The sequence below is a fragment of the Nicotiana tabacum genome, chromosome 8 (assembly GCF_000715075.1).
Source record: "Nicotiana tabacum cultivar K326 chromosome 8, ASM71507v2, whole genome shotgun sequence".
Taxonomy (NCBI): Eukaryota; Viridiplantae; Streptophyta; class Magnoliopsida; order Solanales; family Solanaceae; genus Nicotiana; species Nicotiana tabacum.
Window position 1 is genome coordinate 9,456,484 of NC_134087.1, and position 15,397 is coordinate 9,471,880.

The window sequence follows — 15,397 nt, forward strand, 5'->3', positions numbered from 1 at the left end:
TTTGGTTCTTGCATTTTCATTGAAAATGAAACAATGAGCTGTTTTGCTTCTCCTATATTTGCACATTAAATGATTTTGAATTAATTATAATTTCTTCAAAACTCTGAGCCGAGAGTCTACCGTAAACCGCCTTTGTGCTTTATTAAAGGCAGGGGTAAGGTCTGCATACACTCTACCCTCCCAAACCCTATATGTGAGACTACACTGGGTATATTATTGTATAATTTCTTCAAAACCTGCAATGAAACGGCAAGTGAAACATCAACTTAAGAAAGCGATAGGACTTGGAAACGACATGTTTGTAGTTGTCATTTGTGCACCTTATGCCCCAATGAGTGATGTTTTGTCGACAATTTTGCAATCGATAGCAGCAAAGTTGGTGAATGAAAAATCAATTGGAGGAGAAAGAGTTGGTCAAAGTGGGAATTTGAAATGAGTGATTGGGATGTGGGAACAAAATGGTGGGGTGGCCTTTTAACGTTGTTGTTTTCATATTGGATGGTTCACAACTATCATTATTGCTATCAATCCACTACTTTGGTCCACCTAAAAAAAGGTGGAAAAATTGTATCTAGTGAGATTTGATGCTATACGTTTTAGATATTAATTCAATATTCAATCAAGTGCACCACTCAATTTTCTTAGAGCATAAATGTCAAAAAAGTTAACATTATACCAATTTCAAAAAATATGTACATAAAATATCTAATTTTACGAAAAAATCATGGATTCACGTGCCACATGATTAAGCCTATAATTCCGCCCCTGCTACTCCCATCTAATTTGATTTTTTTTGGGGAGTGGGGGTTACTATTTGACTGGCTTTACAGTTTACATAAGGATTAAAAACTTTAATAGATAAATAAAATATTTCCACTATCTCATATTATCAGTGCTTTTTTACTCTTAGTCATAATTATTCTTGAAAACTACTAACACCTTAATGGATAACTTTGTTCAAATATCAATGAAGAAAGATGAAATATTAAGACATGAATAAATGTAAAGTAGTCGAAATCTCATCCCAATTAATTTTTCTTAAGGAACATGTACAAGAGAATCATAATAGATAATATGAGACGGAGCGAGTATGTGTAATAATAATTAAGTACCACTCGCTGGAGTTCGCAACAAATCCTGTCGTTAATTTATAAATAGCATGTCATTACATGAAAAGTAAGAATATAAAGATTCAACGTTTCTGAATAGTTAACACTTGTAATTATCTATACTATTCTTTTCTTGTACGGGAATTGTCATTTCTATTCTTAGGGTAGCCCATCTAAGTTTGCTTTCCAAAAATGACTACTATAAGTTTCAACAATAAAAATACTAAAACTAGATAAAGAAGGAAAATCTTTTGCTACAGCTTTTCTTCTTCTTTTCTGCCACATTTCTCAGCCATCTCTTTTGGTTTTTGTTAGGTTTCGTGAACGGGGTGAATGCGAAATGGAAGAGACACCTTTTGAATTAAACCTCTTTATCATATTCTTCCATTGTCTAATTAGAGGCTTTGCCTCATTTTTCAGACATGGAAAATCTGAAAAATTCTCCATTGTTGCATTGATTTTTCAAATAAATAAAGTGTCAAGTGTGATTTGCTCTGTTTGTTGATCAGTTCGCTGAAGTTCTATAGTTTCGATTTCCAGTTGTTGGGAATAAACCCCTTACCAAAATAATATTCACGGTAATAAAGCGGAATAATAATGTAGCACCGAGATACGGTAATTAACAAGAATAAAAGAGTAACAATGACACCAAGATTTTTACGTGGAAAACCCTTCTGAATAAGGGAAAAAAAACCACGACCCCGAGAGGAGCAACTGATATCACTATAGTAAGGAATTTTACACTTTGTAGGTCGGAGGTAAATACTCCAAAGACCACTACAACACTCAAAAGAAATAACCCTCTTTTGATATTCCCACCTCACTACAATATCGCTCACTCTCTATTTTCCTCACAGACTATTTTCTTATACCTTGTCTGTGAAACCTCACTCTTTCTTTCTCTCTTTGTTGGTGTGAAGAAATGAGAGTTGAAACTCTCCTTTTATAGCCAAAGCTTCACCCTCTAAAGCCTACAATATTTGACAATTTACACACATTTTTCACAATTCAACAAAGTTGGCTACCAAACCAAAGAAATTCAACAAGGTTGGCTACCAACCAAACCAAGTCAACAAGGTTGGCTACCAAACCAAAGAAAACTCTTATTAGGCACATGCCTAATACTTCTTCAATGAGATGGACATCATCAATCTCCCCTCCAGTCTCATTCATCCAGAGGAGGTAGCACTGTCTTCTAGTTTGAATGCATGCCGACAAGTTCTTTGCATAGCTCGAACTTGTTCCTTGGTACCACCTTGGTCAGCATATCTGCGGGATTCTCATTTGTAGAAATCTTCAAGACTTTTAGAGATTCATCATCTACCATTTCTCGAATCCAATGATATCTCACATCAATGTGTTTGGTCCTTGCATGGTACATAGAGTTCTTGCTAAGGTCTATTGCACTTTGACTGTCACAATAGACGACATACTCCTTCTGATGCAATCCAAGCTCTTGAAGGAATCGCTTGAGCCATATCATCTCCTTGCCAGTTTCTGTAGCAGCAATGTACTCTGCTTCAGTTGTTGAAAGTGCAACGCACTTTTGCAACTTAGACTGCCATGATATAGCTCCCCTGAAAATGTAAACAAATATCCAGTACTGGATTTTCTGTTGTCAATGTCACCTGCCATATCAGCATCTGTATAGCCCTTCAAGATTGGATCAGATCCTCCAAAGCACAAACAATCTCCCGTGGTACCTCTCAGGTACCTGAGTATCCACTTGACTGCTTCCCAATGTTCCTTTCCAGGATTTTCAAGAAACCTGCTGACAACACCAACTGCGTGAGCAATATCAGGTCTAGTACATACCATTGCATACATCAAGCTTCCGACTGCTGAAGAATAAGGAACTTTAGCCATGTTCCCTTTCTCTTCCACTGTTGTAGGACACATCTTTTTACTCAACTTTAGATGACCAGCAAGAGGTGTGCTGACTGGCTTAGCATTCTTCATGTTGAAGCGTTCTAGTACACGTTCAATGTACTTCTCCTGAGATAGCCACAACTTTCTACTTGTTCTCTCTCGAACTATCTTCATCCCTAGAATTTGTTGTGCTGGGCCCAAGTCCTTCATATCAAATGACTTGGACAGATCTCCTTTCAACTTTGCTATCAACCCCTTGTCTTTTCCTACAATTAGCATGTCATCCACATACAACAACAATATAATAAAGTTATTCTCAGAAAATCTTTTGAAGTATACAAATGGATCAGAATAGGTCTTTAGGTATGTTTGACTTTTCATGAATGAATCAAACTTCATGTACCACTGCCTTGGTGCCTGCTTCAATCCATAAAGACTCTTATTCAATTTGCACACCATGTGTTTCTTTCCAGCTACTTCAAATCCTTCTGGTTGCTCCATATAAATCTCCTCTTCCAAATCTCCATGAAGAAATGCAGTTTTCACATCCAACTGCTCCACTTCAAGATCTAGGCTAGCTGCTAAGCTCAAAATTGTTCGAATAGAAGTCATTTTAACAACGGGGGAGAAAATTTCGTCAAAATCAATACCTTTCTTTTGTTCGAAGCCTTTAACCACCAATCGAGCTTTGTATCTGACCAGCTTGCCATCTCCATCTTTCTTGAGTTTAAAGACCCATTTGCATTTGAGTGGTCTTTTACCCTTTGGAAGTTCAACCAGCTTGTATGTGCCATTTTTCTGGAGAGATTCCATCTCTTCTTGCATAGCTTTCATCCACTGGTTCTTTTCTGGATGGGACAACACCTCCTTAAGACTTTCTGGCTCCCCCTCATCACTGATGAGGACATACTCTGTGGAAGGGTACCTGCGTGACTCTACCCTTGGCCTCTCTGATCTCCTCAGAGGTTGATGTTGTTCTTCTCCCTGAGTGGGGTGCTCCACTTCCTCGACACCTTCATCAAGTTGCTCCCCCTGCTCAATAACCTCACCAGGTTGCTCCCCCTGCTCGGCAACCTCGTCGGTCGTACTTTCTGCACTTGTGGGATTGTTAGAAGTAGAAGGAATAGTAACAAAGTTAGGAATTATACCATTCTTCGCCTTTTCTGACATATCAGCAGCAGTTCTAACTTCACTTTCTCGGAAGACTACATCTCTACTTCTGATGACCTTCTTCTTTACAGGATCCCACAGTCTGTACCCGAACTCTTCATCTCCATATCCGATAAATATGCAGGGAATAGATTTATCATCCAGCTTTGTTCTCTGCTCTTTTGGTACATGTGCAAAAGCTCTGCAACCGAACACCTTCAGATGCGAGTAGGACACCTCCTTGTTGGTCCAGACTCTCTCTGGGATTTCAAACGCCAACGGAACTGATGGACTCCTATTGATCAGGTAACAGGCTGTCTGAACTGCTTCACCCCAGAATGACTTAGGCAGTTTAGCCATTCTGAGCATGCTTCTCACCTTCTCCACAATGGTGCGGTTCATCCTCTCGGCTACGCCATTGTGCTGTGGGGTTCCAGGAACTGTCTTTTCATGTCTGATCCCATGACTTGAACAATACTCTTCAAATTCCCTTGAAGTGTACTCACCTCCATTGTCACTTCGGAGACGCTTTAGCTTTCGACCCGTCTCCCTTTCTACTAGAGCATGAAACTTCTGGAAAACTTGAAACACCTGATCTTTGGTTTTCAAAATATAAACCCATAATTTTCGTGAAGCATCATCAATAAAAGTAACAAAATATTTGTTACCGCCCATTGATTCAATTTCCATTGGGTCGCAAACATCAGAATATACTAAATCAAGTATATTCAATTTTCTTTCAGACGATGTCTGAAATGAGACTCTATGCTGCTTACCAAATAAACAGTAGTCACAAGGTTTTACAGTTGTACCTTTGGCATAAGAAATGAGTGATTTCTTGGCAAGAATCTGCAATCCCTTCTCGCTCATATGACCCATTCTTTTGTGCCATAAATCTACAGAAATCTCATCTTGTGCCGCGTTCAATTCACCTTGGCATATTTCTGCATTTGTCCTGTACAACGTGCCACGAGCAACTCCCTTTGCAATCACCAATGATCCCTTAGCGAGTCTCCACTTTTGATTTGCAAAATAACTCTCGTATCCATCTCGGTCTAAAGCAATTCCCGAGATCAAGTTCATCCGCAAATCAGGTACATGCCGCACATCCTTTAGAACCAATGTGCATCCGACATTTGTCTTGATACAAATGTCACCAATCCCCGCAATCTTTGAGTAACTTGTGTTACCCATTTTCACTGTGCCGAAATCACCTGCTACATATCTGCAAAAAAGATCTCTTACCGGTGTGGCATGGTGAGATGCCGCTGTGTCAACCACCCATTCCGACTCTGAACCTGACAGGTGCATGCATTCCTCTTCCTCATTTATAAAGAGGACAACATTATCATTATTTTGCACCATGGCGGCTGTGTTGTCGTCATTCTTCTGGCCACTGGTTTCACCTTTGCCCTTCCTTGGATTTGGGCAATCTCTTTTGAAGTGACCTGGTTGATTACAGTTGTAGCAATTTCTGACTCTTGATTTGGATCGGTTCTTTGACTTCCCACGAGCTCCGGATCTACCATAGTTGTTCGAACTCCTTTGATAACTCCTGCCTCTACCTTCTGTGATGAGAGCCTGTCCTTGATTTTCAGGCTTCTTTCTCATCTTCTCATTGAGTAGAAGAGCCGATGTGACATCTTTCAACTCAATAGTAGTCTTACCGTGCAGGATGGTTGTTGCCAAATTATCGTACGAAGATGGCAACGAGTTCAATAGCAAGATGGCTTTATCTTCTTCCTCGATTTTCACTCCGAGGTTGGCAAGCTGTGTGATTAGTCCGTTAAACACATTTAAATGTGACAAAAAATTCGTACCTTCACTCATGTGTAGGGCGTATAACTGCTTCTTCAGGTACAATTTATTTGTCAGCGTTTTGGACATGTATAGGCTTTCCAACCTTGTCCAAATTCCACGTGCAGTGTCTTCATCAATGATGTTATTTACCACATCATCTGATAAGTGCAACCTGATTGCACTAGCAGCTCTTTCATCCAAGTCAGCCCAATCCTCAGCTTTCATGGTATCAGGCTTTTTGGAATCAACATCTAGAACCTTGTGTAATCCTTGTTGGATGAGCAGATCTCTCATCCTTCTTTGCCATGTTGAGAAACCGTTATCTCCATTGAATTTTGCTACCTCGTACTTTACTCCGGACATTTTTATTTTTCACCAAGTATAGTACTACCGACAGTGAATAGTATTTAGTGAACGAGCAGAACCTGTGCTCTGATACCAGTTGTTGGGAATAAACCCCTTACCAAAATAATATTCACGGTAATAAAGCGGAATAATAATGTAGCACCGAGATACGGTAATTAACAAGAATAAAAGAGTAACAATGACACCAAGATTTTTACGTGGAAAACCCTTCTGAATAAGGGAAAAAAAACCACGACCCCGAGAGGAGCAACTGATATCACTATAGTAAGGAATTTTACACTTTGTAGGTCGGAGGTAAATACTCCAAAGACCACTACAACACTCAAAAGAAATAACCCTCTTTTGATATTCCCACCTCACTACAATATCGCTCACTCTCTATTTTCCTCACAGACTATTTTCTTATACCTTGTCTGTGAAACCTCACTCTTTCTTTCTCTCTTTGTTGGTGTGAAGAAATGAGAGTTGAAACTCTCCTTTTATAGCCAAAGCTTCACCCTCTAAAGCCTACAATATTTGACAATTTACACACATTTTTCACAATTCAACAAAGTTGGCTACCAAACCAAAGAAATTCAACAAGGTTGGCTACCAACCAAACCAAGTCAACAAGGTTGGCTACCAAACCAAAGAAAACTCTTATTAGGCACATGCCTAATACTTCTTCAATGAGATGGACATCATCACCAGTATTACAGAATAGTTTTTCCGTTCTATCCAGGGAGGAAGTAATCCATAATCTTGGGCAACAGTGAGAGGACTAAATTGTTTAAGGACATACAAACAACTTGTGGGCTTGAAATTATTTTATATTTTGTTTTATTGAACTAACGTTTTCTTTTCTTCTTTGATTTTTTGGTTTCAAACACAGATTACCAACAATTTCTTTTCTTTTTTCTGATTCAACAACGGCCAAACTCTGGATTTTAGATTAATAATAATCCATACTCGCAGCCGGCGGCAAAGAAATTTTTTGCATCACTAGGCGCAGAAACCATGAACTTGAAGCTTATATGCTCCACATTTTTGCTAATCTAATCTATATATTGATATTTGTAAAAGTTTAAAAAAAATGATTTCGTCGCTAAACAACATATTTTCGTCACTATATCAGTTTAACAACGGATTTAGGTACTTAATATCAAATAATTATATTAGTTACGAATGATTTAGCGATATATATTAGCGACCAGCTTCGTAGCTAAATCTTTTATTCAGTGCTTCGTGGGTTCTAAGGCTGCAAACGATTTGTCATGTGATCCCATCGTATAGGAATGTCTATAGGGGTCCACCGACTGAAAAAATCCTTCTTTACTCTTAGATTAATTAGCACTCATTTGTTTATCTAACATTATCTAATAAACTAGTGAATTTGTCCGCGCTTCACACGATATAATAGGAAATTTAGAATGACCTTATAAATCAAGTCGCGATAAAGATAATTTTTTGTTTAATTAGAATTATGTTTTTTCGCCACTAACGAAACAATCAAAAAAAAGGAAATAAAATGAAAATGAGTCGCCAGCATAGGAATTGATAAAAAGAAAACATAATTTCTTTTTGGATTAAGAAACCAATAAAACTCCAGGTATTAGCATTAATCCAAACATAGATGTCATTCATGAAAAAAAAAACTCATTATTCAAAAATCAATTGAAGAACTAAATAGACAATATGAAAGTATTCACAAATTTTAACTAAATTCTATCATTTACAAAAAATTCATAGTCATCAACTAAATTCAATATGAGAGGAAAATCCAAATTTTCCATGAGTATTAATGATAATTTCTTGAAAACTCTACTAATAATTCAAATGGATACTATTGTCATCAAGAAAAGTAAAATGCTAAATATGAAGTTACCCAAGACACACTTCTCCTTTCAACTAATGAATCTCTTTTTCTTTTCCACGTAAATTTTTCAAGTCTACTATGAGAAATGATAATTGTAATTGCATCAGTAGTAACTTGCTTCTTCTTTCTCCTCCTTTTTTGTTTTCTCTCCTCTCATTTCTTCCTTTGATCTTCAAGTTGTATAGTTTCTGTCTATATAAAATATACTTCTGAATGACGCATAATTTAAAAGAAAAAACCATTAAATGTTTTTTTGCTATGAATTTGGTCATTTTTTTGTAATTTGGAAAGGAAAAAAAATCTCTTTCTCTTTTGTTATAAATGCAAGTGGAGAATAATGTATGAAGAATTTAACTATGTTTGTCATGCACTTTTCTACCAATTATTCCCCTTTAATAGTCCATTGATAATATAATTTTAATTTTGTGAAAAACGTGATCTATATTTTTTAAATTGAAAAGTAAAGAATAAAATTGAAAGAAATGAATAATGAAAGAAGAGGGGAAAAGGAAAAGAGGAATCACGTGAGAAACAACTTTAATAATATCTGCAAAAAATAAAACAATCCAAATCCAGTAAATTCATACACCAACCAACTTGCGAAAACCAACAAACTTAAAATCAATAAATATGAACAATTATAAACTAAAGAAGGGACAAAGAAACTCCATAAACTAAAAAAAACCTCAAACGAAGGTCAAAAGTACAATATTTCCAACTATAATCAATGTAAATAGGAAAGAGTAATAACATTTGATATAATTTTTAGAATTTATAGTTGGAAAAGGTCCCAAATACATATGAAAAACAAAATAGAAAAATAAAAGATATATAATAATTGCAGAAGTTCATGAGTACGGGTAAAGTGAGTAGAGATGAAGACATTACTTTTCGAGGAGAAGCTTCATGACCATTTGAGAAGATGTAAGTCTTGGTAACATCTGAATAACCATCTTTTGCCTTTTGTTTAAGATCAGGTCACGATTACAATGACCAATAGAAAAACTGCAAAAAAAAAATAGAAAAAAAAAACTAAGATAATAATTTAGGATGTAAAAAAACATGAAATAAGAAATAGAGAATAACAATATACAGACCCATGGAAAAGGATCCATAACGCTCCAAAAAAATGGAAAGGAGTTACCCTATAAGACCAAGTAAAACCAAGAAAGAATGAAATTAAATAGTAAATAAATTGATATAGTAGAAAGGAAAACAAAAAACTCCAATCCTAATAGTGCAATAAAAATCCGTTAATAGAAATTCTACATTTCTTAACACCAATAATAAATACAAGAAATAAGACATATTGGCATAAATCTGATTTTACAATTCGGCAATAAGAATAAGCTTCTTGTTACCAGCCTCCCCTACTTTCAAATCCTCAAACTTACGGTGAACCTGGTAAAACTTGGGAACATAAAAAGGTGTGAGGAAGAGTAACTTAATGATAGCATTAAGTGTGAAAGGCATAACGGATGGAAGAGGAGAAAGTACAATTAGGAGGAAGAAAGTGTCTTTTGAAATGGGTGTGATTAAGAGGTTAATAAAGTGCCTTTTGGAAATTTTAATTGAGCACAATAAAATATAAAATGAAAGAAAAGGCAAAAATTTGAGATAAAAGAAAAATAGCGTTCCTTGATTGATAGGCTTGCCACATAATTTTATATATATATATATATATATATATATATATATATATATATATATATATATATATATATATATATATATATATATATATATATATATATATATATATATATATATATATATATATATATATATATATATATATATATATATATATATATATATATATATATATATATATATACCCCCACCCCCACTCAGGGGCACTATGTGATCTAAAGTCAAAGTTTAATATAAGGTCTTTAAAAGAAACTTATGATATATATGTCTATTTTTCTATCTTTTCGAGATACAAAGTTGTTAATAATTCTTTTATAATCAATTTCCTCTAATAATTCCTTTCAATTGATAATATAGCCAACCCGTTTAATCTATCTTGAGACATTGTTAATCTCAAATAAAATTTTATCAATTATAATCTTGAAAATTTTCTTTTCTTTTAGGCAACCGCTATAGAAAAATTCTAGTTTTGTATGAATATCCGAGGAATATTCTTCCTGCCTCTCTCTAAGTTCAAGTTACCGTTATTATTTCATCACAGCTGTCCGCTTTTGGTCGTCGGCCTTTATCACAACGACCGTTGGTCGCTGTGCCATGGTCGACCCCATCCCATGTCTTGCTTATCCATTACCGTGGTTGCAAAATTTGGACCGATACAGAACTGAATGCGGGAAGTATAAACAAACATCTTATAATATATTTAACCAGAAAAATAGATTATGCTCCTGCGAAAGAATCTACTCGTTACGGAATCTCAGGTGTCAAAGTGTGGATTTCATATAGTAAAAAAAAAAAAAAAAAGGATGTGGTATATCCGAAATGTACGAAATATAGTAAATATGGTAAAGGTAGATATAGTAGGGGTTGCAAACTGAGACGGTACACAACTTGGTTTTGGAAGAGAGTCTAAAACCAAAATGGTAATTTTTTGGATTCAAAATACGTTTCTACAGTTTTAAAAAAAAGTTACTTTTCTACCTAAAACGCAGTATTATACTGCGCTTTACTTTAACGAAATTTTAGCCGTTAAAGTAAAGCGCAGTATAATACTATATTTTACCTAAAGTGCAGTATTATACGGTATTTTACTTCTTTTTTGGGCCCACCAATAAGTGTTTTGCGATTAACTGACATAACAATAATTTAAATATATAAAACGCGGTATTATACTGCGTTTTACATAAAAAAAATTGCACCCCGAGCTAGGACTTGCCTTATTTAAAGGCGTTAGGATTTTATGAAAATCCATTCAAAACTTTCCTTCAAACTTCCGTTCATACTTCTCTTCTTGTTATCAAGCATTTTTTATAATGTCTGAAGAGCCAAAAATAAGGGTTTCATTATATTGGGGTGAGGGGGTGAGGTTGTAATGGAGAATAACTCTATGAGGTATAGTTCACCTCTACAGTGTCATGTTAAATTGCCGCTTACAATGGAGTACGATAAATTGGTATCGTTGTTACGTAAAATAATGAGGGTGAGGAAACGTTCGGTGAACTTTAAAGTAACCGGTAGATTTCCGTATTTTGTGACTCCGCAGGAGTTAGCTTATTATTCTGAGTTTAACATCGAAGATGATGAAACTCTTAGAGTTTTTTGAGGATTCCGGATGAATACGGGAAATTTATTGTAATAAAATTGTTGAAAATGTATGTCAAGGTTGAAGACGTTCCCAATAATGAGGGTGTGCATAGTAGGGATAACCCCCAGTCATCGGGTGGTTATTCTGGAACAGTTTTTACCGGACAGATTCCTAATTGAAAGAGTTTGCCTTGATTTAAACTTGTCACCACCGGCGAATGAGCAGCCACAAAATAATTTTTCAACTTTATATAATCCACAAGACGACTGGTAAACTTCAATTTTTCTACGCTTTAGCATTGTTTATTTTATGTTTTAATTGGATTTGTATTAACACTCATATTTTTCATAGGGGGTACCGTCCGGATATGAATGTTACAAGTTATGACTTTGCCCCTAGTTGGAATATGCGTAGTTTTGGCGTGTTGGACCACGGTGGTCTATCGGAGAGTCATCACCAACAAGAAAATGTCCATCATGGAACGTCAACGCGGTACGACTTGTAAGTAAAGTGATATAGCTATATGTAAAGTTTTTATCAAGTTGAGTAGCTTATCATTTTATTCTATTTTTGCAGTGAAAACGAGCAATTTGATGTTCCTGACCTCACATAGTTGCCCATAGACGACGTATTGACTCGTGATTTGGCAGATGCGCAGAGTCAGGAAGATGATAGTGATTATGATAACAATACCGATGAGTCTGGATATGACACACCCTTCCCTGATGAGGGTGATGATGATGAGGAAGTGAATGTCGAACCTGAGCTAACGAGGGAGCATGTTCCTCCACCTCCTGTTAAACCAAGAGTGTACTAGTCCCACGTGCCATTTCATGAGTGGAATATTTTCTACCTTGATAATTTTCCAAGTATGCCGGATGTGGATGCCCTTATAAGGGATGCTGACGAATTTCGATCATCAATGTGGGATGAGTCTAGACCAGCGGTGCTGGCAAAGGGCATGTATTTTCCTGATAAAGATCGCCTAATCAGGGCTGTAAAAATCTGCAACGTAAGAGAATGCCGTGAGATGACAGTAATGGAATCAACTACGGATGTATACAAGATTGTATATCATAGAGACTTTATGGGTTGTCACTGGATGTTGCGTGCCAGTAAGAAGAAATCAGGGTTTTAGAAAGTGGATAAATTTATTAGCACCCACTAATGTGAAATGGACACATTCAATGAGAATTACTTCAACCTGGATGTAGACTTGATTTCTCTTGTCTTGATTCCATATTTGGAAGTGTCCATAAGGTTCAAGATTAAAGAGTGTATTACAGCCGTCCACCAGGAGTATGGGTGTACTATAACCAAAAGAAAGGCATATCTTGGGCGCAAACGTGCTTTTGAAATTATTTACGGTGACTGGGATAAGTCATTTTCATCTCTACCCAGGTACATGGACGCACTGCAACGCTTTAACCCCGGGACTGTTGTTGAATGGAGGCGTGAGTGGAGTCCGGACAGACCCGAATATATTTTCAACTATTTGTTTTGGTTATTTAAACCAACAATTGACGGTTTTGTCCACTCAATCTTTTTTAAAAAAAATCGGAAGGGGGGGGACCGCTGCTATATTTTAATGAGGGAGAGGGAGATGTGTTCTGCGTGGGGAAGAAAGGGGGGGTTTAAATTTAAGGTGTAAAATGCAGTATAATATTGTGCTTTAGGTAAAAACGCAGTATTATATTGCGCTTTACTTTAACGGCTAAAATTTCGTTAAAGTAAAGCACAGTATAATACTACGTTTTAGGTAGAAAAGTAACTTTTTTAAAAAACTGTAACGTATTTTGAGTCCCAAAAGTCATTATTTAGGTTCCAGACTCTTTTGAAAGATATGGCACTAAAAGTTGTAGAGAGAGAAAAAAAACAAATAAAAGCTTTCCATTATACAATGTAGAGTCCTTCTCGTGACAAACACAGGATTTTCTTGTGGCTTGACTTTGCTTGCACATGCTTGATTCTACGAAGTAGTGCTAGTTTTGTAAAGAGAAGAGAGAACTTACACGTCTCTAACTTTTCTTCTTCCCTTGAGCTATGCGCACATCGGCACGACCTCATGAATCTCTTTATTCGTTAAAAACACATGTACACTAATTAAAGAAAATCTCCATGACTTTTTGATGTTTAGATTGATAAGTTAATGAAGGATGGGAGAATATGGGTGTAGGTTTATACCTTTTTGTTTGTTTTTGGGTGCAATACTACTTTAATCTAAAGCTGATTGGGGTAAGGTTTTGTTGCTTGTCATTTTCAGGTTATATTTGTATTAATTGAGGGAAGAATGAGTGGCTGAATTCTGGCATAGATCACACTGTGTCTGCGAGTGTGATATTTATCTATATTACTTTAGGGAATTTCCTCTTCTTAAGTAACTTATACTATAAAGTATTATTGCCATCCAATGTGGGGGAATGCGAAAGTAGGGCAGGATGTGCCTATTCTTTCAAAGGACTGCGCAGCAAGCTACCGCCCCTCATGAAGAGTGAGAATGCAGGTTAATATATAAGGTAAATACGTCAAATGGGGGTATGGTCATGCCAGATGACCCTGATCCTATTTTGAATATTCGTACGTCGTGTTAACCCTATCGCTACTGGCGAGATGTGGGTTTTGCATAGATATTGGTTATAACTTCTACTTTTATGTAGCAACATGACCTAGATTAGTACGATTGTTTCGAAAGTTTATTTACTGCTCTTTCGAGCGGGTGATGACATCTCGCCGATTCTAGATCTGAAGGAAACTAAGAAATTTGGCTAAGAAATCCCTACAGACGGCGCTAAATTGTTTGACAAAAAAAGTGTAAAACCCATTTGTCGAACTAAGTATTGATAATAAAGAACTTAAATCTTAGCCAATCATAATTAATTCCAGATCCAAGAGTGCGAAATAGAAGAAGAATAAGAACGCATAAGTTTTCTTAATATAATAATCGTATATTTGAATATGAGAGATGAGCTTACATCTAAGACTGATATACATCATAATCATGAGAGCAAGGAAGGGGAAGAGAGGTCACTGTTGATGATGAAGAGATTCCTCTTGTTTTTTTCCATCCTCCCCCTTTATCTCCCAGAATACCCCATATATATATAGTTCATTTCCCCTTTGTCCAACGGTCTTTGACCGGCGTACTTTCTTACGGCTGTACCTTTCGTCGTCTGCTCGAACACAACGTTCGTCCTATGATGTACGTTTTGCAACGACTTGTCCCCTAGCTGAGATGCTCTTTGCTATCCCGCCCTGTGAGCATGATTACAGCTTGGTCGACCCCTTATCGTTCCTCTTAAGGACGATCACTCTAGTCAGATTTTGACCCATATACTAACATTATCTAATAAATTAGGGAACTCAAAAATTTGTGGTTAATGTAACCCCCACCTCCATCCAGGGGCACCGTGTGACCTAAAGTCAAAGTTTAATATAAGGCCTAATTTTTAAAAGAAAGTTATGATATATATATATATATTTTCTATCTTCTCGAGATACAAAGTTATTAATAATCTTCTCGAGATACAAAGTTATTAATAATTCCTTTATAATCGATTTTCTCTAATAATTCCTTTCAATTGATAATATAGCCAACCCATTTAATCTATCTTGAGACATTGTTAATCTCAAATAGAATTTTATCAATTATAATCTTGAATATTTTCTTTCCTTTGAGGCAACCGCTATAGAAAAATTCTTGTTTTGTATGAAAAGTATTAAATATTACTTTTACAAATAAATAAAAAACCTATTATTTCTAAAAAAAAATGGGGCCCCCAAAATTTGGGGCCTAAGGCAAAAGCCTTACTTGGAAGTTGGAACAACATTAGAGCCACCTCCCCCCTCCCCCCTCCCCCCTAAAAAATAAAGAAAAAGAAAAAAGAGAAGGATTTTCCATTAGTAATGAAAAAAGGGGTGGAGGGGATCCGTATATGTTGTTCAGGTCGATTAGAAGGTACATAAATAGCTAGAACTGAATATAGGAAGTATGAAAAAATATCTCGTAATTTATTT

The 15,397-nt window shown here is 36.1% G+C and overlaps 1 protein-coding gene across 3 annotated transcripts; it reads right to left on the reverse strand.

Moving 5' to 3' along the window:
* Window positions 1-7,959: 7,959 nt before the first annotated feature.
* Window positions 7,960-9,776, reverse strand: LOC107782017 (uncharacterized). 3 transcript variants are annotated; one of them, XM_075218961.1, is made up of 4 exons: window positions 9,479-9,771; window positions 9,246-9,293; window positions 9,037-9,153; window positions 7,960-8,336 (listed from the first exon to the last, which is right to left on the reverse strand). In XM_075218961.1, the coding sequence occupies exons 1-4, from the start codon at window positions 9,619-9,621 to the stop codon at window positions 8,321-8,323; spliced, it is 324 nt and encodes a 107-aa protein (XP_075075062.1). In that variant the 5' UTR covers window positions 9,622-9,771; the 3' UTR covers window positions 7,960-8,320. The 3 variants fall into 3 exon arrangements, 2 of the variants coding, with proteins under 2 accessions (XP_075075062.1, XP_075075061.1); XM_075218960.1 differs by having other exon boundaries at window positions 7,960-8,340; window positions 9,479-9,764; XR_012693872.1 differs by having other exon boundaries at window positions 7,960-9,153; window positions 9,510-9,776.
* Window positions 9,777-15,397: the final 5,621 nt, after the last annotated feature.

What these genes read in the sequence shown, in the direction of transcription:
- LOC107782017 (XM_075218960.1), bottom strand. Translation starts at nt 9,621, where the DNA reads ATGCCTTTCACACTTAATGCTATCATTAAGTTACTCTTCCTCACACCT. An exon ending in CTTATTCTTATTGCCGAATT is followed by an intron (nt 9,294 to 9,478) that starts GTAAAATCAGAT and finishes TTGGTCTTATAG; the next exon opens with GGTAACTCCTTTCCATTTTT. An exon ending in ATGAAGCTTCTCCTCGAAAA is followed by an intron (nt 8,341 to 9,036) that starts GTAATGTCTTCA and finishes TATTTTATATAG; the next exon opens with ACAGAAACTATACAACTTGA.